The sequence below is a fragment of the Nycticebus coucang genome, chromosome 21 (genome assembly GCF_027406575.1).
Source record: "Nycticebus coucang isolate mNycCou1 chromosome 21, mNycCou1.pri, whole genome shotgun sequence".
Taxonomy (NCBI): domain Eukaryota; kingdom Metazoa; phylum Chordata; class Mammalia; order Primates; family Lorisidae; genus Nycticebus; species Nycticebus coucang.
This window is the reverse complement of record NC_069800.1, coordinates 43,227,349-43,251,603: the sequence shown is the minus strand read 5'-3', so window position 1 is coordinate 43,251,603 and position 24,255 is coordinate 43,227,349. Positions and strand designations below refer to the sequence as shown.

Genomic DNA, 24,255 nt, shown 5'->3' with positions numbered 1-24,255 from the left:
AGACCAAGCAGTAAGTAAACAATGAGTAAGCTGTTATAGGAAGCTTGAGAAAAGGTGACCCCTATTAGTTTTTATTTTATTTTTTTGAGACAGAGTCTTATTTTGTCGCTCTGGGTAGAGTGCAGTGGCGTCATAGCTCACAGCAACCTCGAACTCTTGCACTCAAGCTATTTTCTTGTGTCAGCTTCTCCAGTACCTGGGACTACAGGCACCTGCCACAACGCCTGGCTATTTTTTAGAGATGGGGTCTCGCTCTTGCTTAGGCTGGTCTTGAACTCGTGAGCTCAAGCAATCTACTTGCCTTCGCCTCCCAGAGTGCTGGGATTATAGGCATGAGCCACCGTGCTTGGTCAAGTGACCCCTATATATATGGAGATGAAATTCTTTTTTTTTTTTTTTTTTTTTTGTAGAGACAGAGTCTCACTGTACCGCCCTTGGGTAGAGTGCTGTGGCATCACACGGCTCACAGCAACCTCTAACTCTTGGGCTTACGCAATTCTCTTGCCTCAGCCTCCCGAGCAGCTGGGACTACAGGCGCCCGCCACAACGCCCGGCTAGAAGATGAAATTCTTAATAAAACTGTCATCTATAATAACTTCAAGACAGCAAATGAATTTGGGTAAGATAGTTTCTGGATGGGCGGCGGCTGTGGCTCAGTGAGTTGGGCGCCGGCCCCATATGCCGAGGGTGGTGGGTTCGGACCCAGCCCCAGCCAAACTGCAACAGAAAAATAGCCAGGCGTTGTGGCGCGCGCCTGTAATCCCAGCTGCTCGGGAGGCTGAGGCAAGAGAATCGCATAAGCCCAAGAGTTAGAGGTTGCTGTGAGCCGTGTGACGTCACGGCACTCTACCTGAGGGCGGTACAGTGAGACTCTGTCTCTACGAAGAAAAAAAAAAAAAAAAAAAAGATAGTTTCCGGGTAAAATGTTGAAAGCAAGTTCTTGCTCCCTTTGGCTGCATTGGATGAAGACTTACAAGAAGAGAGGAACTCATAAAAGAAACAGCCAATCTGCAAGGACTATTTAGAGGAAATAGAGAAAGTCCAGAACTTATTTAGTTGGAAAATAAATCTGTCAATTTCAGCCTCTCCAACCAGTAATTCTTTCTCAAATTTTAAGATATAGTCTGGGGCCAAAGATCAAGCCGAGATCATAGGCAATTAAGATACAGCATGTGAACCAGATCAAATCTGGTTATGATACCTTTTTTAATATGCTAAAAACACCAAAGTACCATTTAGTAGATGCTATCAGCTGCTCAAAAGGGCTTACGGAAAGCTTAAGGGTATGGACCCAGAAGGCTGATGTAGCTCACTACAACCTCCAACTGTACAAGCCCAGGACTCGGAGGTTACAGTAAGCTAAGATTGAAGCATAATTAATGAGAGAGAGAGAGAGAAAAGACTCAAAAATAATTGAGGTGTGGCTTTTGGCACATGGAGTTCCATGGAATCAAATACATAGCAAACACCATATAGTGCCTGAGGTAGGTGCATGGGAAAAAGTGATCAGCTTAGGCTAGATATTAAAACCATTCAATATGTAAAAGACATCTAGCTCTCCAACTTTCTTCTGGGAGGAAAACAGGCTAATGAAGATGTTCAGCTGTCCAAGGTCATACTTTCCAACGTTCTCTTTAGAAGCAGTGAGCAAAGTGCTGATAGAAAAGGAAAGGCTTTCAGAGAGCAGAGCCAAGAGCTGTGAACAATGGATTGGGAAATCAACCCCAGGGAGTAGAACTTGGGCCAGCCCTAATTTGTTTTTATAGATCATAGATTGACCAAAAGGAACCTCTTTAGTCTGGGTATGGTGGAGCACACCTGTAGTCCCAGCACTTTGGGAGGCTGAGGCAGAAGATTTGCATGACGCCAGGAATTTGAGGCTGCAGTGAGCTATGATCACACCACTGCATTCCAGTCTGGGTAGCAACAGAGTGAGAACTTGTCTCATTAAAAAAAAAAAAAGAGGGCGGCGCCTGTGGCTCAAGGAGTAGGGCGCCAGTCCCATATGCCGGAGGTGGCGGGTTCAAACCCAGCCCCGGCCAAAAAAAAAAAAAAAAAAAAAGAGGAGTCAATTCCAGACTTGACTCAGAGCATCAGATTTTGAGACCATGATTGGAAAGACTTTTGGGGATCTTGGGAGTAAGTGTTTTCTATGTGGAAGAGATGTGGATAAGTGTGACCAAGCAAGTGGACTATGGCAGATTGATTTACCGACACTGACTCTTTACTCCTTCTGGTAGCCATTCCCTTTGCCATATTAATACTGTTTCTTACGCAAAGGTGAGAGGGTATTTCCCCATCCCTTTGTCTTTGAGCTCAGTCATATGACTTACTTTAGCCAATAAGATGTTAGCAGATATTACACAAACAGAGGTCTTGAGATGTGCTGTGTCGTTAGCTCGGCTTGCTCTCTTGCCTTCTGCTATCACCATGAAGGGAGAACATGCCCTGGCTAGGCCACTGGTCCCAGGAGGACCCTTTGGTCCAGGAGGAGGATGGGAGACATTTGGAGCACAGCTGTCCCAGCTGACAAACTTAGGAGCAAGAACTCAGTGTTGATTGTTGTACTACACTGATTTTGTGGTTGGTTGTTATGCAGCATTATTGTAGTAAGAGCGACCAACTAACACAGGGACCAGGCAGTTCTGGGATACGCAGCCCATCCCTTACCTTCAGTCCATTCATGAGTGATGGGGGTTGGGGAAACTGGTGAGTGTGGGTTTATTTGAAGAGAACTGCTAGGGGTGCTGTATGTCCTGCCAGGCCCACGTCGTGCTTAGAGAACTTCTCATGGACGTGAGGCCATGGGGAACATGAATCTTTACTCAAGGCTCCTATGGGACTGTAGCAGAGTACCTGGAGAACCTGGCAGGGCTCTCCCTAGATGTGGATACCATAGAACCTTGGCCTAACTTCTGTTCAGAGGCCTCTGACATGGACAGGCTGCCAGGGCTACCTGTAACAGCAGGTCTGGAAGGAAGGCTGCAGCAGACCCGTCCATATTTTCAGAGTTATACAAGCAAAGATACTTGTTTACAAATGGGCACAGTGGTTCTCAACCTGTGGGTCACGACCCACAGGAACTGTATTAAAAGGCCGCAGGATTAGGAAGGTTGTCACTGAGGGAGAAAGTGGGGCTGGAGTTGTCTTCAGAGGATTCTACCCAAGATGCCCGGCTAGCAGGACCAGGGTCCCCAGCAAGAAGAGGCTGAATGGAGAGGAAGAGGCTCATCAGAAGGAAAAGGGAGAATAAGGAGCAGTGGGTGAACGAGGCCAGCCCATGTCAGGAAAGGAGGCACCAGGAGTCTCCACAGGGGGACAGGGAGCCAGAAGGTTCCCTGAATGTTCCCCACTCCCCCCATCAGGAGTCAGAATCCTGATGCCACAACACCTCCCTGGCCACCTTTCACCTGGAGGAACCAGAAACAGCCCCTTGTGAGCAAGGAACAGAGAAGGCATTGACCACCACATCCCACTCCCCACTGTGGCCTGCACAGCCCAACTCAAGCCCTAGCTGCAGGTATATGAGATTTGAGCTGGATGAAACTGAAATTTTGAAATTAGACCACAATGGACTCTTTTTTTTTTTTTTTTTTGAGACAAGAGTCTCACTCTGTTGCCTAGGCTAGGCCATGGCATAAGCCTAGCTCACAGCAACCTCAAACTCCTGGGTTCAAGCAATCCTCCTGCCTCAGCCTTCTGAGTAGCTAGGACTACAGGCACCTGCCACAATACCCAGCTAATTTTTCTATTTTTAGTAGAGATGAGGTCTATCTCTTGCTCAGGCTGTTTTCAAACTCCTGAGTTCATGTGATCCTCCCTCAGCCTCCCAGAGTGCTGAGATTATAGCCATGAGCCATCATGCCCAGCCCACACTGGACTCTTAATATCTGAAAACGAGACTGTCCTTTAAGTACTAAAAGTGAGAGGAAAAGCCCAGCAATTTGCCCCAGATATCACCCAGGGGCAGGGCAGGGGGACCAGAAAGAATGTGAAAGTGAGACATTTGTTTCTGGCTCTGGCCCCTGCAAACACCAGTTCATTCAGTCAGTAAATTGGTTACCTGTGTAAAGAATATCTATGGTTTGCTGGGCATGGTGGCTCACTCCTGTAATCTCAGCACTCTGGGAGGTTGAAACAAGTAGATTGCCTGAGCTCAGGAATTCAAGACCAGCCTGAGCAAGAGTGAGACCCCTATCTCTACTAAAAATAGAAAAACTAGCTGGGGGTGGTGGCACATGCCTATAGTCCCCACTACTCAGGAGCTGAGGTAAGAGGATCTCTTATGGTTGCTGTGAGCTATGATGATGCCACGTCACTCTACCCAGGTTCAAGGGAGTGAGATTTTGTCTCAAAAAAAAAAAAAAAGAAAGAAAGAAATCTATGAGATTCAAGTTCATTTATGTACATCGAGTATCAGTTAAGCACTTGAAGTGGTTTTCTCTCTTTCTACACAGTCCAACCCCAGTTGCTTTTGGTTGTCAGGAAAACTCAAAGTCAAGTCTGAGAACCAGTAATAACAGCCACCACTGGTCAAGCTCCACCCATGTGCAAGGCCCAGCCTCAACACATCCCATGCACATCTTATTTCATTTCCCCAACAGCTCTCTGGACTCTGGCTTAGCCCCTCAATTTATAGATGGGGAAACTTAGGCTCAGGGAGGAGAACTAAACTCAAAACTCTCTCTACTAAATCAGAAATGGTGCTGTTTCTTCTTGGTCTTAATTTTCTATTATTTTATAGGTGGCTCAGTCACACAGAGTCCCCTTTTATTCTCTGATCACACATGGGTTATCATCAGATGATTCAGAACAAGAATCCAGAAGATCCCCTGATTGTGAATATGAGAGAGACTGCAAACGTGTCCCTTGGAGAAAGCTCACTGCAGATCCCACCCTCCCACTACATCCGCTTCCCAGAAGGTTCCTCCCTCCCCTAAATGTTTGCCTACCCCAAATAATCCCAACAGGTAGGTGGGGCTTCACTAAACCCTGACTATGGGCAGGTGGCTGCTCTAAGCCAGGGAGCAACCAAGTGTCCCCAAGTCCCAGCCCCTTCCAACGCCCCTCCCTCCACCAGGGTGGCATCTGCTTCTGTGACCCCCACTGGAGCTCCAGTTCAGCAGGTGCTCAGAAGTTCAGCCCCAAGACCTCCTGGTTTTGCTCTCAAACCCCCCAGCCCCCCACTGGCCCACTAGGCATGGTCCCTAGGGTCCCCTCTCCCATCACAATACTCACTTGGAAGCGTGCGGCTGTTGCTGAGGCTGCCGGTGCTGGGTGGTGGGGAGAGGGACTGCAGGGAAACACTGTCCTCCTCCTGCGAGCAACCTGCCTGGATGGCACGCAGGTAGCTATGGCTGCGGGAGCGGAAGTAGCTGGGCAGCGGCAAGTCAAGCGCCTCGGCTGCTGTGGACTCTGCTTCACTGCAGGCCGACTCACAGGCTGCCTCGTACTGGTCACTCAGATCTGCCTCCCGTACCTGACAGGCAAAGGCAGGTGACAGGGACCAGTTTTGCCCACCCTGGGGGAAGGGGTGCTTGGCGGTAGGCTACGCTGCAGGGCTGGACAATCTTTGGGGCCCCACCTCAGCCCACACACCTCCCATCTCACTCAGCATGTAGATGGGTAGATAGAGTCCTTAAGAAAGAAACCAGCCCACTCATCTCTCTGGGCCTCAATTTTCCCACCTCTGCAATGAGGAGAAAGTTGGAATATTGCAGGATATTAGCTAGATTATGTATGTATGTCCAGACTGATTGACTGATAATGGATTTTAAGGTCACATCTGAATTCAGCATGAAAGAGTCTATATCAATTAGTAAAATCTCTCCAGAATGTCAGAATGGGGGTGACAGTAGGTATTTGGATATTTACTATCTTATGGCCCAATCCCCTCATTTCACAAGCAAAGAAACTGAAGGCTAATGAGAAAAAGATACTTGCCAGAAGTGCCAAGTGAGGACAGGGCAGAAGCAACATTCCAAATGTGTATTTAAGGAAGCATTATCTAGCCCTGGTATACAGAATGGATGTTGGGGAAAGGGTCTGGCAGAGACTGGAAATGAAGCTGATGCCATAGTCTGGATAGAGAGGATAAGACTGAAGTGAGGGTAGTGGCAGTGAGGATTGATTAGTGATGTCTGCCAAGGGCAATATGGAGAATGGTAGTGTGTATACCATTTACCATCTTGCATCTAATTCAGCTTCATCTAGATGGTTCCTAAGTGTCCCTCTAGAGATGACTGTCTAGAACCCTGCAATTCAGAAGCTGGGGGTGTGAGCATAGATGGGTTTCACCATCTACATGCTCTCTGGGAGTTCTGGATGGGCTGTCTGACCCATGGCTCAGGCCATGTTGGTGACTGAGGACCACAGAGTATAAGCTGGGAGGCAGCCAGTCAAAGATGAACAAAAGGCGGAGGTCCGGAGCAGGGCCTGGCTAGGGGAGGAGGGGCACACATTGACAGAGCACCATCTGAAGGAAAAGATGGACCTGGGCTTGGGGCCAGCTCTGTCCCACCATTGTGTGACCCCAGGTTATCACTATCCTCCCTGGGTCACTTTCTCCTCATGAAATGTGTCCTCGTCTGAGACTGCAGGCCAAACAAATAGGTGGTGGTGGTGTCACCCAATTTGCAAGATGTATGGAAAGGTCTAAATCTGCACTGTCCAATATGGCAACCACTAGCCATGTGGTTATTTAGGTTTAAAGTAATTAAAATTAAATAAACTTCCGTCGTCAGACTAACCACATTTCACTTGTTCAAGAGCCACTGTTAGCTAGTGGCTCCCTTATTGAATAGCATGGATTATAGAACATCTCTATCATTGCAGAAAGTTCTGCTGGATAGGGGGCGGTGCCTGTGGCTCAGTGAGTAGGGCGCTGGCCCCATATGCCGAGGGTGGCGGGTTCAAACCCAGCCCTGGCCAAACTGTAACAAAAAAATAGCCGGGTGCTATGGCGGGCACCTGTAGTCCCAGCTACTCGGGAGACTGAGGCAAGAGAATCGCTGAAGCCCAGGAGTTGGAGGTTGCTGTGAGCTGTGTGATGCCACGGCACTCTACCAAGGGCCATAAAGTGAGACTCTGTCTCTAAAAAAAAAAAAAAAAAAAGAAAGTTCTGCTGGATAATAAATAAGCACTAATAAATTAAAATACAGGCTATGTGGCAAACCCAAAATTCACTGGGCATTAAAGAGATAGGTGTTTATCCTCCAAAGCCACAACCTGAAGTATATGGCGAGATCTTCACGATTGTCAATGGCAATGAGGTCTTGCTTTGGGAACACGCAGTAAACAGCCCAGCTCCAGAACTAGACGGCTGAGAAGTTCACTCCTGGGTCCATCATTTCCATGCAATAAGAATGTGGGCAAGTCACTTAATCACTCTGGGCCTCCGTTTCTCCATCCATAAAATGAAGCGATTTATAGTCCCAATTCCTAGAGCTGTTGCCAAGATTAAATGAGATAATTCCTATTGTTTGCTGAGAATAGCATCCAGGAGTGTGTGTCCAGGCTGGCAGCAACATGGAGTTTACAAATATTGTTTAAGCTGGTCCCAAGCTCTGTGGAAAGGGCAACTGGCCAGTGCTGCTGCTGTGTGTATCACTGAGAGTTTAATGTGTGCAGGGCACTGCCCTGGGTGCCTTGCGTATTAACACATCACATCCTTACTACGTGCCTACTGAAGTTAGGGGAGGAAGAGGTCACCTGGCCCACAGTGGGCTCCCTAAAGACCCTCTTGAATAATGTGTTCAAGAGGAGCACACAATTCCTTAGGCTTGGGTGAGAGGGACACATAAGGCATCCATGTTGGAATCACGAGATGTGGGTCTGTCCTAGTTTGCCCCTCTGGGAAGGGTGGCCTTGCACAAGTCCCTTGTCCATCCTGGTTGTAAAGAGGGGTTGAGCTTGGAGCACATTTCCTGCCTTGTTTTCTAATCTTGGGGCTGGGTCCTGCAAGGGAAGAGATGGCCACTCCCAGGGGTGGGATAGGTACATATGAGAGGGGGTGCCTTTAGGGTGGCCAGACGGTCCCACAAGTGGACCAAAAGGGAGGAAAAGCTGGAGACTTTTCAGAAATAGAAGCTAATACCACAACCGCCAGCCCTAACCTGTCCCAATAAAATAAATCACCTTGAGCCTGACTCCGGCTTTGCGGGAGGAGAAGAGGGAGCCAGATTTTCAGAGAATACCTCCCATTATCCTGGGGTTATTTCTTGCCCCATCCATGCTAGTTCATTCTTCCCCATTTTTAAGAAGAACAAACTGAAGCAAAGAGAAGTGAGGTGAAGGGGAAGAGACTTGGAGGTATCAGGACACCAATTTGAGCCTCAACTCTACTGCCTTGGAGGTGGCTTTCCTGGTGGGGGCTGTGCTTTTTCCCACCCCAGCTGGGTGATGGGGCCCAGCCCTGGGCTCTCGGACTGGGGTGCAAGAGAAGGAAACATACTGACCTGCTGCTCATGGCCAAACAACTGGGGGATCAGGGAGGCCTGTCCAAAAATCTGTAGGAAAGAGAGGGTGAGGGTTATGGGAGGCCCAGGGATGGGGCTGGGGTGGGATTTTGGGCTTAGCTGCAAGAGAACTTGAGGCATTTTTTTTTTTTTTTATGTCATTTACTTGAGAAAAAAGAAAAGAAAAGAACTTGAGGCTGGCTGGTCTTACTTCCTTCTGAGACTGGCGGGGATCCAGCTGCTGGGAGCTCTCACTTGGCTTCCTCCCAGGATGGGAGATTCATTCCTTCTGGGGCTAGGCATTACTAAGGACTTCTCTGCCATTTATAAGTCCTTCTCTTGGTCTTGTCCCTGGGGCCTTGGATGCTCTGTCTGCTGTCTCACACCTGAGCAGCCAGCCCACTGGGAAATACAGACTGTGGATAGAGCCCAGGGCCCTCCCTTCCCCAGGCAGGGATATCTCTGACTTTGAGGCCACATATGTGGCTTGGGTTACTCAAACGTCTGTGAGAGGTTTTGGGGGGGGTGTAGTCAGAGGACCTTGGACTAGCAGAGGGCTGGGGCTAGGTAGCAGGTGTTGAAGCCTGTTGGGGTCCCCAGCCTGGATGACTCCATAAGCCTTTTTGTATAGCCAAAAAGCAGAGGTGTTCCAGGTGCCAGGGCCAGCCACCAGGGTGGATATGGGTGTGTTAGAGAGAGACAGACACAGAGAGAAATGTGGGGATGGAGACACATTGGAGAGAACTGGAGAAGAGTGTGAGTAAGGGGAGATAGACAGAGAGACCACAGGGAGACAGATGCAAATGGCCAGGAAGATCGAGAGATGGGAGAACCTGGAGGGATGGGTTTGATTGTCCATTCAGCAAATACCTACTGGACGTCTGCCCCATGCCAGGCACTGTGCCAGGTGCTGGGGCACTGCAGGGAAAAGACAGCAGGGTCCCAGCCTGCAGGGAGATCCCAGTCTCAAGAGGGAGACAGATAGTAAGTAAATAAGCAAGATATTCTACTTCCGGAGATAAATTAAGCAGAGTAAGGGAACAGTGCCTGCAAGGGCTACTTTAGACACAGTGACCAGGGAAGGCCTCTCTGAGGAGGTGACATTAGAGCCAATACCTGAAACACAAAGAGGAGCCAGCTGTGCAAATACCTGGGAAGAGTTCCCAGTAGAGGGAACAGCAAAGGTAGAGAGCCTGGGGCAGGAATCAAGTGGCACCTTGGCATGTGGGGACCAGAACGGAGGCCCGTGTGGCTGGGGCAGGGTGAGGGGCCCACAGGGCTTCATAGGTCCTAGTAGAGGGCTCTGGCTTTCTTACGGAGTGAGGTGAGAGCCATGGAGAGGTTTGGAGCAGGGGAGTGGCGTGATCTGACTACTCCTTTGCATTCTGTTTGTTTTTGAGACAGTGTTGTGCTTTGTTGCCCAGGCTGAGTGCAGTGGCACTGCAGTCTCCAACTCCTAGACCCAAGCATTCTTCCTGCACTGGCCTCCCAAAGTGCTGGGATTACATGATTTATAGCACCTTTAACAAAGCTCTCTCTGGCTGCTGAGTATAGACTGGAGGTGGTCAGGACAGACATTCAAGTGAGACTTTCTGAGGCCTTGAACAGGGTGGCAAAGGTGAAGGGTCCCTCGAGATGGGTTGCTCTACCCCTCCCCACATCTGAGGTCAGACTCCTAGGTGTCTAGAGTGCTGGACCCTGGCTCCCACTGACCATCCAGCCTGCCTGCCATCCTCACCTAGCTCTGGTCATGGACCTGCGCACAGTGGGGTCAAGGCCTGTTCCTGCCAGAAAGGAGCCTGGGCCTGTCCCTGGCCCTGGCTGTCCCATGCCTACCTGTGCTGCTACCAGCGGTGTGTGCCCTCTTGGGGCCTCATTTCCCTATCTGCAGCAAGCAGGGAGCCCTCAAGCCCTGGATGGTTCTCCCTTGACAAACCCCAAAGTACAGTGCACATGGAAGGGGCTAAGCTCCAGGTCTGGGACAGCACCAGATCCCTGCTTAGCTTTGCCTTCACCAAGCTGCATGACCTCATCAAATATCAAATGAGTGTCAGTTTCCTCATCTGTGAAGTGAGGATATGGATAATAAAGTCACCTCTGGAGGTGGCTGTGAGGGTTCAAGGAGCTGACGGTTTAGTGAGCAGCATATAAATTATCCTTCCTGGTACAGGCAGAGCTGGCTATGCCCTGGAGGCCAACTTCTTACCAGACAGGTGGACACAGAGGTTTAGAGTAGAGAAGTAACTTGCCTGAGGTCATACATCAAGATGATGGGGACCATAAAGGCAGCTACCCTTTGCTGGTCACATTTAATTTATTATCCCATTTCTTCTATAATAATCCACCTATGGTAGATCAGGAAACTGAGGCTCAGGGAGGGGGGTGACTAGTCCTGGGTTCATAACATCAGTGACAGGACTAGGACTTGAACCCAGGTCTCCAGTTCTCTATCTTCATGGCTCTGAACCCAAAGAGAGGTGCGAAGGCCCACAACCCTGCTGGAAGCCTGGGTTTCTAGCAGTGCTGTGGGCCTCCCTTGGGGTCATAGGTCAGGCTCATGACCATGCCCTTGCAGCTACAGGATGGTTGGTGGAGCAGACAGACATACACAGGTAGCTTCAGGAACAAATATCAAACTCAAACACAGAGGCGACATCTGGGTACCACTTGGCAGGGGTGGGCCTGGGCATCTGTTCTCCTGGGTGGGAAGCGGGGCTCTCCCAAACCCACTGACCTTCCAGCCTGCCTGCCACCCTCACCTGGCTGATGCAGCTGGAGTCATTGAGGCTGTCGCTGACAGGGGTGTAGTCCTCTTCCCAGCTGGGACACTTGGAGGGCAGCAGCATGTCCACTGAATCCAGGCGGTCCAGACTCCTGATGGGGGTGGGGAGCAGACGAGGCTCAGCCTATCTATTGTTCAGCCTGGGAAACTGAGGCTGGGAAGTTAAAAGACTGGCCAAGGTCATCCAGCAGCAGAAGGAGAAATGGAATCCAGCCAGGCAGTGTGGGGGGCAGTGAGCAAGGAGACAGCTCCACCTTTTGGAGGACTTGACCATCTGTGATGCACAGGTGGCCCTCAACTGTTATGCCAACTATAGCCACAAGGTGGCAGCACAGGCTTGCATTTGATCATTTTAAGCCAGAGGATGGCCCTGCCCAACCCAATTCTACAGCCTCCTATTTCCCTGCAAGTCTGGGACATTTCTAGTGATTGGACAGAGGAGGTGAGTCAAGGTCCATAGCCTTGACCTTAGGTTAGGGCTGCCAAAGGACATCAGTCCCCTTGCGATGTCCAAGTGGCTTCTACCAGGCTCTCAAAGACTCACCACTTATCCAATGGCCGCAGCTCTTCCATCTTCCTCACATCTACCTGACCCTAGGCCTCTCCCAGCCCCTGTTATGGGGATAAAGTCCAAGTATCCAAAAGCTCAAGTCCCTGATACAGATCGGCTTGGATTGGAAACCACCTTTCTCTGCTTCCCTGGGCAAGTCACCATGCTGTGCATAAGTCTCAGTTTCCTTACCTCTAAGATGGGGATGACAATGTGTTCTTCTGGGGCTGTGGGAGGACTCAGTGATGCAGATTACAATGCTCTGGGTCAGGCACAGGGGCCAGCCAGGCAGTTGCTAACAGAAAGCAGCCACTTCTGTTAGCTTCCCTCTCCTTCCATCCTGAGCTCCAGTGCTACTCACTTTGCCCACCTTACTAACCACTGATCATACACAGAAATACAATCTCAGCACTAAAAGAGGTCTTAGAGATCATCCAGCTCAGCCCCATCACTTGAAGATGGGAAAACTGAGGCTCAGAGAGGAACAGACCTGGGACCCGCTGGTGGTGGTCCAATTCCAACTTGGAGGCCATTCTCCACCTTCTGCCCAGCCAGCGGACCTCCTGGCTGCTCTCAGAGTATGTGGTCCCATTTCTGCCTCACTTCCACTGTCACCTGACCTTTTCTCTTTCCTCTGTTCATCTTCCCCAGCTACCTCCTCCATGCAGCCTTGGCTCATGCCCCAATAGTTGAAGAGCTAGAAATAAGCTTGTTTCCTCTCTCTTCTAAGTCTTAAGGCAAAAGGATAGGACTCAAATGGTGGAATTCCAGGCAAGGGTGTTGGGACAGGTAAAGCCTGTGTATCTCTCTTTGGATTCACCCCCTTCCCTAAACTTGGAGCTCATAGGTTACAAGGGCAAGGGCAGAGGGCACTCTGGTCTACTCTGGGAAGTGATGGTACAAGTGATGGGCTTCCTAAGAGCAGGGTTCTCCTAACCTGAAGAAGGACCCTGGGATAGTTTCCCTGTGAGATAGAATTTAACAGATGTGGCTCCTGTGGTAGGGTTTACTTGGACCCATTACTCCAGAGTGGTTCTCATTAAGGGTAGGGCAAATTCACCTGTATCTGAGGCTGAGGCGCAGGATTCATCTGTGGGCTGGGCTCTCCAGGGGCAGCCAAATGAGAGGAAGGCAAGGCTCCCAGGGACGGACATCCCATTGGAGACTCACCTGGGGGCAAAGCTTGCCTGTGAGCGGGGCTGGTGATTACTGAAGAGGCTTTCCCAGGTGAGGGCTCACGGTGGGCGGAGCTAATATGAAGGGCGGGGCTCACTTACGGGCGTGGTCCTCAGGGGGCTGGACTTACAGGTGGGAGGGGCTTGTCGGTGGGCGGGGCCCTAGGGGCAGGGCCGCGCGCTCACCTGCGGGGGTTGCTTTGTTCTCCCAGTGACTGCTGCGTGGCCCTCAGGTAGCTCTGACGCCGCGCGGCGGTCTTGGGGGAAGGCTTGGGGCTGCCGGCGGACTCATCGCTGTCCTCGTCGCCCATGGCCTTGATATAGCTGCCACTGCGCATGCGCCGGCACGGGATAGGGCCTTCAGCCGAGGAGTCTGTCTCCCGCGGGGACAGTAGTGCGGTGCTCCATTCCCCGCCGCCACCAGGCACCTGGGTATGGAGACAGGACTCAGCAGGGCCACCTGGAAAATGCACCGAGGACGAGGGCCCCCAGCTCTGGGTCCTGAAGCTTCCTCTCTCCCTAGCTTGGAGAGTTCGGTCTTATGTGCCTGGTTTCCTGCCCTGGGCTGAGAGGGCTACCAGGGTTCCAGAGCCCGCTTTGCCACAGCCTCACTGAGTGAGCTTAAGCAAGTCCCTGCCTCTCTCCAGCCTCAAATTTCTCAATGGATCACAGGCTGGGTTTGCCCCTGGCCCTGTGGTCAGAATGGCCTCCACTGCAACCACTTTTACCGAGCCTCGTGGTGTTCCAGTAATTTCACTTGTGCTGTCTCAGGGGATAGCTTATGGTTCCTCTGCACAGATGAGACCACCAGGCCTGAGGGAGGGAATTTACTTGCAGAGAGAGGGACCCAGATCCAGAACCAGCACCTGACGCTAGGATGAGAGTCAAAGGACCCTGGCACATCAACATCGGGGTGGCGTCCCAGAGTCAATCAGCATTCTTTGTCCCACAGGTGGGAAAACTGAGGTACAGAAAGCAGAGGGGCATGCAGGTGGGTAGCCACATAGTGAGCTGGAGAAAGGGGTCTGTTTCCCATAGGAGCCCTTCTCCCCCAGTCCTCAGTGGTTACGGTGGCAGTAACTACTCAAGGGGACCTCCTCTGCCCTTCCGAGGCCAGGCTCTGCTGGCTGCTGCAGGGCAGGGCATGTTCTGCACTCCTCAGCCCCTTTTCCACACATGTTAAGTAACACAGTGGATGGCATTGTGAGGAGTTAGGATGCCTCAGCACCTACAGAGAGAACCACCCCCCCACCACGTACACACGTCTCAACACTACAAAGCAACCACACTCTCCCCCTGCACACCCCTTTGTAGGTACCCCCAGTGTGACTGCCACATACCTCACCAAGGACACACACCAGCAGCCACTCCATCACACACACACAGAGCACATCACCTCACTACCACACACCCCCCTAATATTCACACCAGCAGCGGACCAACAACTGCACTGCGGACCAACAACACCTCTTGGTGTCCCCACCTCCGTGCACAGAGCACATGCACCCCAGGGCTGCACACTTCCTCACAAAAGCCTGGGCTCCCATGTTTCAGCGTGCACAGAGTGCACACTCTCCATTCCCTGATCACGCCTGCACAGGCACCCTTCTCCATGTCCCCAGTGTCAGCAGCCAACCTTGTGTAGAGAGAGGGTCCTGTCTAGACTCCCCCCAACCTCTCTCAGCCTTCTAGTAACCACCCTGCACCCCCCCCCCCACCTGACTGGCCCATCAGTCTCTAGGGCTGTGCATTCTTCCTCCCAAAGCACTTGCTCATCCATCCCCACCCCCACCCCAACTGTGCCTTGGGAAGGTGGCCTTATACATCCCTGTTCAAAACCTGTTGCTGACCACGTCCACTCAACTCCTGTCACCCAAGCAGGCAGCACAAACCCCAGGGCCTGTAGGGCCACTCTCATGGTATTTCTGAGACAGTTTTACATGATTAGACCAAACCATACCATTTTGAGATGGAGCCAGGTCACAAATCACCCTCCCTAATGTTTCTAAACTAAGGAAGTAAACTGAGAGCCATAAAAGCCCTCGATACAGGAAATACTTTCTGGACTTCAATTTCCTCCTATTGACAAAGCCTTTCTCTCCCTAGCCTCTGGAATTTTACACAGAATTATAGGAACTCGAGGCTTTGTCAGATTTGGAAGTTCATCTGGTTCAAAATGCATCTAATGAGGGTTGCCAAGGGCTGGCCAGGCCTGCACTTACCTGGCCCTAGGGTGAGGCACTTGCTACCTGCAGGAGCAGCCCCTTCCATCTGAAGTCTGCTTTCTCTGATTTCTACCTACAGCCCAGTGTGCGCCCAGGAGCCATCCAATTCACAGCCATGTGCCCTGCCCATGAGACATGAGACCCCCTCAGGATGGGCAGCCACAGTGATGTCTTAGCCTTGTGCCACCTTCAAGCCATGTGGCCATGTGCATAGTGCGTGCCTCCATCAGCACTAGCATTTGCAAGAAGGCACCTGTTCCCCCCAGCTGGGTCAGGGCCTCCCTGGCTCCTGCGGCCCTCTGTGCTGAGCCCTGTTATGCTCAGCATCCTGCTGATTTGGACTGTGTCTTATTTAATTCTAGCTCAGTTCACTTCGTTGTCTATCTGTCCATCTACCTCCCCAACCCCCGCCCATTTCCTGAGCACTTCCTCTATGCCAGACACTGTACTAGGCCTTGGGATACATGGCTGTATCAGCTGTGGTCCACGTCCTTAAGGAGCCACCAGTCTGATGGGGTGCTGGCAGGAAGCTGGCAATTAGGATGCCATGCACTTGGTCCTGTGAGGGGAGTGGGATAGCCCAGCTTCCAGATTTGTCATTGAAAGGGCAGGAACATGCTTTAGCCCCTACTCAGGGCTGGGCTCAGAAGAGCCCTAATCAGTATCTGCTGAGAGCACAGCCAGTGGAAGTCATCCCCTGCCACCCATTTCACAGCTGAGTAAAAGAAGCCCAGGATGAAGTGACTTCCCAAGTGAATCTGTGGTATGGCTGGGCTTCAAAATCGGTGCCACCCCCACATCCCTCACCCCACCCCGGACCCTGGCAGAGCCTCACCTGCAGGTAATGGTAGGCTAGACCCTGGTGGCAGGATTTGGACTTTAGCAGGCTCTTATCCAAGGTGGCTGAGGTCTTCTGGCAGACCTCGTGGGCATGGCTGAGGGTCAGAGTGGACCATGAGCTCCGTTTGACGTAGTTGGTGTCAGTGCCCACCCCAAGGTTGGGGCAGGTGGCCGGGGGGGCAGGTGGGGGTGGTGGGGCCGTCAGTTCAGTAGTGTTGTTCTTGGTGGCTTTGAGCATGTGCCCGCTGATGGTGTTGTAGGCGTGCATGAAGTAGCGTGGCTGGCTGCGTTCTGCCTGGCGGCCTAGTGTCATCAGCCCGGAGGCTGGGCCGCTGCTGCGGAAGGCACCACCCTCTCCGTCCAAGTTGTCATCGGAGCTCCACCAGCCCGAGATGTTGGAGCGGCTGCGCCGTTTGGGCTCCCCGGCTTTGGCCCGCTCTTTGCTTTTGCCCCTCCGGCCCTTGCCGTCCTCCAGGCCACCTTTCTTGCTGCCATTGCCACCAACCTTGCCCGCTGTGCCCTCCAGTGAGGGTGCCTTGGTGAAGAAGAGACGCTGGACTGAGTGGACGAGGTGGCGGATGCGGCCTGGGCTCTCACCACGGGCCTTGGCTTCGCCCCGGGGGAACTGGAGGGTGCTGAAGCCATCACGGTGGATAGGCAGCTGCTTCTCAAACTGGTCCAGAAGGTTGGCAGGTAGCCGGTTGATCTTGGTGGCCTGGGCATGGCTAGGGAAGGGGCTCTCCTCTGGCACCTCGAAGTGAGAGTTGTAATGGATGCGGGGGAAGGTGCTGCTGGGTGGTGGCAGCTGATTATTGAGGGGAAAGAGACCGTCCCCTGGCAGAGTGTTCTGCCCAGGGAAGCGGGCCTCACGGGCAAAGGCCTCTGTGGGCGATAGTAGGTAGGGGTTGCGGTCAGGTCCTGCAAACAGTGGCTCATGGGGTGGGTCTAGGCTGTCAGAGAGGTGGCGGGGGCGGCTGTCACCGAGGCCTTTCATGTTCCCGGCCCTAGGGGCAGGGGCCGTCGCCCTAGCAGGGCGCCCGGGTGGCCTCTCCCGGGCGGCAGCTACCCTGGGGAGAGAAGACAGAGAAGAGTCAGCTGGTCAGCTGGACTGGGGCAACTGCACACTGGGAGGTTCAGACCTCAGGGCTGGAAGGCTCTCTGACACTAGCAAGTCTGTTCTTAATGCTGGGCTGAGGACAGCAGTACAAGTGGAGGACCCCGCACTTCACATACATGAATTAAATAAAAGTTACAACTCAAGCTAGCCAACTGTGGGACAGACAAAATATGTGCTTCTCTCCTAGCTTGATGACTGTATCTTATAATAACATGGAAAGCCAGGTTTGAACTCACGAGGTCTCGGTCTCTTCTGAATTCCACGCTGGAATGTGGGGGTGGGGGAGCTTCCCACCCTTCATTCTCTTTCCATCTCTGACCGCGTCCCTCACTACGAGGAGCTGCACACGTGAGAGCACCCCAGCCCACATCCAGGTTCTGTCCATGTGCCCCCAAACAGCCACCCCTGCAGCTCTGAGATGGTTCCACGGCAGCATCTGTCTCCCCTGAGAAGATCCCATGCCCGCCCTGGAAGCAAGCTTGTGGTCATTTGGGCAGGGAATCCTGGGGTCCTCAGTAGGTGGTCTATTGGGGATACAGGCTCCTAGTTGGCATGTCCCTTGGGCTCCTGAATGCTCCTTGTCTTATGGAGAAGAATGGCCTTTTAAAGAGCCAGAGAGGCTTTCTAAAGAGTAGGACCCAGGGTAGGGCCCATCTCACCCAGGTCTGAGGACAATACCGCCCAACTCTTTCTTTCTTTCTTTCTTTCTTAGCAGAAGAATCCTTACATCAAATATAAACCCTCTGTACAAATCTGCTCTGTCCCTGACCAATGTCTGCAGAGTGTGACCTCTGGGCTAGGTGCTGGGGGTGCAGACACTAAAGAGGCCAACCAGCCCAAGGATGAAGCAATGATGGCCGGGAACAGAGTTCTCCACTTGCACAGGGCACATCTTCAGGGCTAAGGGGGCAGGCCCAGGCCTCACAAGGGGATAGCAATGAGGTGGAATTGCTATAAAACAGGGCCAGTTGGACTGGCTGATTCCCAGGGAACTTTAGGCAAGTCTTTTCCCTTTTCTGGGCCTCAACTTTTCCATCAGCATAGAACAGAGGAGAGGTGAGCCAGTTCCTAAGACTTGGACCCCACCAACCCTGCTGAGGGAGTCCACGGCTTGGTCTGACCTGCACCCACTATAAGGATCAGCAAGGAGTCAGTAGCTGGCGTAGAGCAAGTGAAGCTGGCGTACAGCAAGTGAAGATGAGGGTGTGGGGAGGGCTACTGGAAGGGCTGGGCCAGGTCAGTGTGTGGATGTAGATGAGGCCAAGTGTGGAAGGTAGAATAATGGCCCCTAAGTATCCCCATGACGTAGTCAAAAGGAACTTTGCAGATGTGATTAAGTTTTAAAGATCTTGAAATGGGAAGATGATCACATATTATCCATCTGGGCACAACCTATTCACATGAGTCTGCATAAGAAAAAGGGACAAAGCTCAGTTAGAGATGTGACTGTGGAAGCAGAGGTCAGGGTGGTGCAGGGTCACCAGCCATGGCATGCAGGCAGCCTCTAGACCTTGGAGAGGCAAGGAGATGGATTCTCCCTGAGAGCCTGGAAGGAACATGGCCCTGCAACCCATCTAGATTCTGACCTCTAGTCCTGCACGAGGATCCAGCCACATGGCCTCCTGTGAGATAAGAGTGTCAGTGTGGGACACGAACACAAGGCCACACAGAGCCAGGCCTGGAACCCAGGTCTCTGGACTCTAAATGCAAACCCCAGCCTCCAGACACCCTAAACAAGAGGGTCTGCCAAGAGAGGGGACAGTGTGGGGGGTGCCCCTGCCAGCTGAAGGGCAGAGGGTGGGGAGGATGGGACCACACGAGGTGATGCCCGGAAGAGTGGACGTCCATAGGCCCAGCAAGGTCTGGCTACTGCCAGCTTTTCCTGCCTGTCTCCATCTCTCACTCCCCGCTCCCCCCGGCAAGCTCCCTGCCCTGCTGGATTTTCTTCACATCGCTCTTAGAAACTTACATGTCTACTTGTTTGCTAGTTTTTTGCCCATCATCCCCCAATTCTATGCTGTCCAATATGGTAACCACCAGGTACATGTGGTCATAGAGAATCTGACATATAGCTAGTGCAACTGAGAAATGGAATTTTAAATTTTATTTAAGTTTAATTAATTTAAATTTAAATAGCACATGTGGCATCATGTTGGACAGCACAATTCTAGTGGTTCAACCCATCTCCTAGAAGGTGCCTCATCTATCATCCCCTGCTAATGCTAGCACACTTTCTTATAATAATACTTTTTCTACCTTTTGAGTTGGAAGTTTTGTTCATTTATCTTATGACTTCCTTATATTCTAAGACAGGGCTCGATGACTCACACCTGTAATCCTAGCACTCTGGGAAGCCAAGGCAGGTGGATCACTTGAGCTCAGGAGTTTGAGATTAGCCAGGTGTGTTGGGCTCCTACTCAGGAGGCTGGGGCAAGATGATTGCTTGAGCCCAAGATTTTTAGGTTCCTGTGAGCTATGACAATGTGTCACTCTACCCAGTGTGACAGAGTGAGACTCTGTTTCCAAAAAAAAGAAGAGAATTTCTTATATTCTAACAAATGTGTCATAAAAGCTATATATTTTCCTCTGAGTACCTGTTTGGCAGCAGGTCATAGATTTTGTTTCTCCATAGGTTTTTTTCTCTCTCTTTTCTTTTTTTAATTGAGGAGAAATTTACACGACATAAAATTAGCCATTTTAAAGCATACAATTCAATGAAATTAATCACCTTCACAATGCTGTGTAACCATGCCCTCCATCTTATTATAAAACATTTCATAATCCCGCAAGAAAACCTGTACCCAGTACAAAGTCATTCTCTATTTCCTCCTCTTCCTAGCCTCTGACAATCACCAATCAACTTTCTGTATCTGTGGATTTACCTGTTTAATTTTAACTGCAGTAAAACACATGTAAAACAAATTTTCCACTTTAACCATTTTATTTTTTTGAGACAGAGTTTCACTTTGTTGCTCTTGGTAGAGTGCTATGGTGTCACAGCTCACAGCAATGTCTAACTCTTGGTCTTAAGTGATTTTCTTGCCTCAGCCTCCCGAGTAGGTGGGACCACAGGTGCCCGGATTTCTTTTGTTGCAGTTGTCATTGCTGTTTTAGTTGGCCGGGGCTGGGTTTGAACCCACCAACCTCGGTATATGATGCCAGCGCCCTACCCACTGAGCACAGGTGCCACCCACACTTTAACCATTTTTAAGTGCACACATGATTTGCCACCACCATCTATTTTAGAAACCTTTGTATCACTTCAAACAGAAACTCTGTACCAACTAAGCAAGAACTCCTTATTCTTTCCCTTTTCTCAAACCCTGATATATATATATTTTTTTAAGAGACAGAGTCTCACTATGTCACCCTGGGTAGAATACTGTGGCGTCACAGCTCACAGCAACCTCAAACTCTTGGGATTAAGTGATTCTCTTGGCTCAGCTTCCCAAGTAGCTGGGACTACAGATGCCATCCACAAAGCCCAACTATTTTTTTGTTGTTGCAGTTGTCATTGTTGTTTAGCTGGCCCGGGCCAGGTTCGAACTCACCAGCCTGGGTGTATGTGGCTGGCACTGTAACCACTGTGCTATGGGCGCCGAGCCTGACCCTGATAATTTCCAATCTACTTTCTATCCCTATGAATTTGCTCATCTAGATACTACAAATAAGTGGAACCATATACAACATTTGTCATTTTGCACCTGACCTATTTTATTTTTTTGAAACAGAGTCTCACTGGGTGGCGCCTGTGGCTCAAGGAGTAGGGCGCCAGTCCCATATGCCGGAGGTGGTGGGTTCAAACCCAGCCCCAGCCAAAAAAAAAAAAAAAAAAAAAGAAACAAAGTCTCACTTTTTCACCCTGGGTAGAGTGTTGTGTAGTCATAGCTCACAGCAACGTCAAATTCTTGGGCTCAATCGATCCTCTTGCCTCAGCTTCCTGAGTAGCTGGGACCACAGGTGCCCACCACAATCTGCAGCTATTTCTCTGGAGACAAGGTCTCGCGCTGGCTCAGGCTGGTATCTGACCTATTTTACTTAGCATAAAGTTCTCAACATTCCCCCGTGTTGTAGCTTCATTATGGCTGCACAACATTCCACGGATGTGCACACACTCTGTTTACCCATGTCTGCTGGTGCACACTGGTTGTTTTCACCTTTTGCCTTTGGTGAATAATGCTGCTATAAACATTAGTATACGAGTATCTGTCTGAGTGAGTCCCTGTTCTCAGTTCTTTAGGGTTCATACCCAGAAGTAGAATTGCTGGCTCATCTGGTAATTCTATGTTTAACTTTTTCAGGAACCACCAAATTGTTTCACACGGTGGCCGCACCATTTTCCATTTCCACCAGCAACGTATAGGGGTTCCAGTTTCTCCACAGCCTTGCCAGAACTTGTTCTTTTCCTTTTTTAAAAAAATTATAGCCATCCTCGTAGGTGTGAACTAGTATCTCATTGTGGGTTTGACTCACAGTTCCCTGATGACTAATGATCTGAGTATCTTTTCATGTGCTTATCAGCCATTTGTATATCTTCTCTGGAGAAATGTCTGTGCCAAGGGCCATGCTAATTTTCTCCATGTCGTTCCAATTCTAATATATGTGCTGCCGAAGTGAATATACTTGCAGGTTCTTTTCTTCTTTCTCCCTTCCTTATTTTTTAGACAGAGTCTTGCTCTGTCTCTCTGGGTAGAGTGCAATGGTGTGATCATAGCTCACTGAAACTGTTCCTCCTGCCTCAGCCTCCCGAGTAGCTAGCTGGGTCTGCAGGTGCACCCCACACACACACCTCACTATTTTTTTCTATTTTTTGGTACAGATGGGATGTTGCTCTTGCTCAGGGTGGTCTTGAACTCCTGAGCTCAAGTGTCTCTCCCACCTGGCCTCCCAGAGTGCTGAGATTACAGGCCTGAGCCACCGTGCCTGGCCTCGGTAGTGTTTTTCTCCGTTTCCATTACTGGCCACCCTCTCACTCTTCCCTTCCTCATTACTACAGGTGGCCTCCCTTCCCTCCAGTATCTCCTGGCCTGTCAGCACCACAAAGAAAATGAGTCCATGTTCCCATAATCTTCCCGAGGGCAGGAGCCAGCTCTTCTTGTTGGGAGGCAGATGAATGAGAAAGAGAAGATGGCCGGGCACCCTTGTCTCCTGATGCCAAGAGCACTGGCTGCTGACAGCTCACAGCCAGGTTCCAATTGCTATCAGCCCAAACGAGAAGCCACACCCAAGGTTAAGCTCCATCTGGGAAGGCACCCTGCATCCAATAAGTGGTCAGTCGATGTTTGGGTATCAAGGTGTATCTCCCTCGACTATTTCAGAACAACCCCTAAAGGGCCATCCCAGCTCCAGAGCTCCCTATCGGATTAGCTGAGGCCTCTGTGGTGCTGCATTGAGGGTCAGCTCTTTCCTCCACCCAATCCTGAACCCCTCACCTCTTACAGTGTTCCCAAAAGACATCTCAGGAAGCTTGTGCATGCAAACCTCAGAGTCTCTGAATCTGAGTTCCCTGGGAACCTGACCTAAGGCAGGACAAACTGGACTCTACTTCTTTCCCTTCTCTCTGCAGGACATTTGGTGACTTAATTACTCCTCTTGAGTTTCAGTTTCTTCTTTCTGTGACACTGGGCTGGTGATTCTTACTTTTCCAGATAATGAGGAGGATTTACTGAGATATCCCATCAAAGCCTATGGCACATAGGTGCCCAGTAAGTGTCATTGGCACTCCACTCCTCACCTCATTACACTGTGGTCTGTGGGGAGAGCCCAAAGCTTCCACTTTAGGGGTGCTGCACAGCACGGTGGGAAGGACATGCAGTTGAACCTGGATTCAAATCCTAACTCTGCTTCTTGCTTGCTGTGACCCGGGATTGGTCCTTTCCCCTCTCTGGGCTTAGTCTTCTTCTCTTGACAGTAGGGGCTTTGAGAGAAGATGCTCTAAGCATCTGTCTGGTCGCAATGATGCTCTCTTGGTTAGGGTTCCTGGTCCACTGGGCACCAGCCCCTCTGCCACTCCACACCCAGGGTGGCAGGGTCCTTACTTGGGGAGGCCTTAAAATAGGCAAGCCTTGGCCTTGCGGGAGGAAACAGCTGGCTGCCTTGCACCGCCTTTGTCAATGAGCTATACTTAGGCCCATCGGGTGCCCATAATTACCTCTCATTAATATAAGCCTCATTGCCCTCGTGGAAATGTGGAGGGGCGGGTGACATGGCTACCTCCCCAGAGCCTTCCTGCTCCACAGTGCTTCCGTGTCTGCAGCTGCTACCCCTGCCTACCACAGAGCGGGGCCTCTCCGTCCTGCCTCTCCTCAGCTTGGCCCGTGAACACGTGAGAGCTAACTGCGGTCAAGGCCAGGAACAGAACCTAGCATGGCCCTTCCTGAAGCACAACTCACCTGATTGCATTGTCCTGAACCTTCCGTGGATCCTTCTTCCCTCCTCAGTCCACACTCCTTGGTGTGGCAATCAGGACATTCACGGAGCTAATCCCAAACCCCCTTTTCAGATGTTACCAATCTCACTTTCTTTCTTCATAGCCCTTCCCTTTAACCAGCCCAGATCCCTTACCATTCTCCACTTGTAAAGGCTAGTTCTGTCTAAGGTTGCATTTACAGAGTTAGAGAGTCTAAACCAGGGGAGGTGATAGTTCTGCTTAATGCTGAACCCTTCAACAAAGGAGAGACAGACACTTGGAGGGGGCGTGGTAGGTGAGCCAAGTGATCGAGGTCTGGCAATGAAGTGGGGTGCAAAGGCTGAACATTCTGGGGACGTTCGTAGCAATCCACGGAGGACACAGCCATTTCCTCCATCTCCAAGGCAATGATGTGTGGAAGGGGAAGGACTGGCTTTGAGGGGCCCCTGGGGGAGCGGTGAGGTAGAGAGAGGCAGGCTGTGCAGAACGGCGACCTTGCCTCGAGACATGTCCATTCCTCTCCCGTAGCTCTTGCCTCACCTACTCCATCTCTCGCTGGCTTCTCCTCCGACTTCTAAGCGCTAGAGGAACTGGCTGCTCTTTGCTCCTCTCCCCACACTCTCTCCCTTGCTGATCTCATCCTGACACGCAGCTTTAAACACCACCTATCTGACAACTCCTAAATTTACATCTTCCGCCCC

The 24,255-nt window shown here is 51.0% G+C and overlaps 1 protein-coding gene across 4 annotated transcripts in view; it reads right to left on the bottom strand.

The window, feature by feature from the left end:
• DLGAP4 (DLG associated protein 4) overlaps positions 1-24,255 on the bottom strand; it is a 199,249-nt gene that overhangs the window by 74,310 nt on the left and 100,684 nt on the right. For all 4 annotated transcript variants that reach the window (XM_053573557.1, XM_053573556.1, XM_053573554.1 and 1 more), the window contains 5 exons: positions 16,024-17,095; positions 13,150-13,391; positions 11,216-11,330; positions 8,457-8,507; positions 5,239-5,479 (listed from right to left, as the gene is read on the bottom strand). In XM_053573557.1, coding sequence (XP_053429532.1) covers positions 5,239-5,479; positions 8,457-8,507; positions 11,216-11,330; positions 13,150-13,391; positions 16,024-17,022 — 1,648 coding nt within the window. In that variant the 5' untranslated portion in view covers positions 17,023-17,095. The remainder of the gene's footprint in view (positions 1-5,238; positions 5,480-8,456; positions 8,508-11,215; positions 11,331-13,149; positions 13,392-16,023; positions 17,096-24,255) is intronic.